The following is a 1,396-nucleotide window of genomic DNA, read 5'->3' as shown; positions in this document are numbered from 1 at the left end:
TATAACATGTTTTTGGTTTGGTTTTGACCAAAGTTGGTTTTGTTTTTTGTGTTGTAGAGTCCAGATGGTGATTTGATTGATTGTACCTTCAATACACGTCCAAAACTCACCGTCATCTTCTCCGGTTCTCACCTCGCGTCACTGAATTTCTCGCCGGCCATACCGAGGCCGCCGCATCCTTCTACCGACACCGTCCTCACCTCCGCCGGTCAGCCCGATGCGCCTGCCCTCTGACGTTCAGCCTAATGTTGCTGCCGTTATTTTCGTGCCTCTTTGGAACTAAATTGTAAAGGAAAATATATTATATAAAGGAGTTGAATATATACAATAAATAAATTAAACTCAAATAAAAATATATAAGAGGTAAATGCTAATTAAATTGTAAGCTTAATCACAACGATTATATTTATTTGTTTAGTACACTATGATTTATAAAAAAAAAAATACTGAATTAATTGAGCTTTTTACTTGAATAAGTAGAAGGGTTTATTTTTCTCAATTATTATACTTTTGAAGTTTAATCATCTATCTAAACTAATATAATGGAGAAAGTGATTGTACTATTTAAGTTTGGCTGATAAAATATTATTAACTTAATCCAATTTTTTATTAACAACTAATATGTATTTTTTGTTTAGAGATATAATTATTCATATTGCTTTCTTTTATCGGTTTAAACTTTTGAGATGAATGATTTAATAATACAGTATCAAAGCTCTATGTCCGAAAGATCTAGAGTTTGATCATTGGAGAATTCCAAAATTAAAAAAATAGCATAAAAAAAAGAAAAAAAAAACATATACAAAAATTAAACAAATTCAAAAGAGGTTCTTGCTTGAGAGGACTTAATAGAGATATAGTCATTCATAATGCTTTCTTCTACTAGCTTAAACTTTTGATATGAGTAATTTAACGATAAATTTAGAATTATTATTTATTATTGATTATTGTGGCTGAAACAACCATAATAACACTTTCAGGTAAGTCCAGAATTATATGGAGACAGCAATCCTAGGTTCTTCACTTACTGGACAGTAAGTATTATTGCTAAGCCAATTTTTTTATTTTTATCTTCCAATTTATTTATTATTAATTTTTTCAAACCCCCAATAATTTTCTTCTCTTTATTATCTCACATAATAATTATAATAAAAATGTAGACAGATGGTTTGGAATAGCAAACAATTTGATATTGGCCTAATGGTTTGGAAGGTGAGCATAATTTCTTCGTTAAATTCTTAATTACTTTAGATATGTCAATAATTAATTTGAAAATTATATTTTGAACATTTCAATATTAGACTATTATTTTTCTAAGTTTAATTATTTTGTTAATCTTTATAATTTTATCAAATTTTTAATTAAATCTCTATACCAACTTTTTTTTATTTTAATT

The 1,396-nt window shown here is 27.6% G+C and overlaps 1 protein-coding gene across 1 annotated transcript in view; it reads left to right on the top strand.

Moving 5' to 3' along the window:
- LOC107634142 overlaps positions 957 to 1,396 on the top strand; it is a 2,999-nt gene continuing 2,559 nt past the window's right edge. The window contains exons 1-2 of the mRNA XM_016337718.2: positions 957 to 1,034; positions 1,161 to 1,212. Coding sequence (XP_016193204.1) covers positions 997 to 1,034; positions 1,161 to 1,212 — 90 coding nt within the window. The 5' untranslated portion in view covers positions 957 to 996. The remainder of the gene's footprint in view (positions 1,035 to 1,160; positions 1,213 to 1,396) is intronic.

This window comes from Arachis ipaensis, chromosome B03 (genome assembly GCF_000816755.2).
Source record: "Arachis ipaensis cultivar K30076 chromosome B03, Araip1.1, whole genome shotgun sequence".
Taxonomy (NCBI): Eukaryota; Viridiplantae; Streptophyta; class Magnoliopsida; order Fabales; family Fabaceae; genus Arachis; species Arachis ipaensis.
The sequence above is the reverse complement of the archived record's forward strand: the minus strand, read 5'-3'. Positions and strand labels throughout refer to the sequence as shown.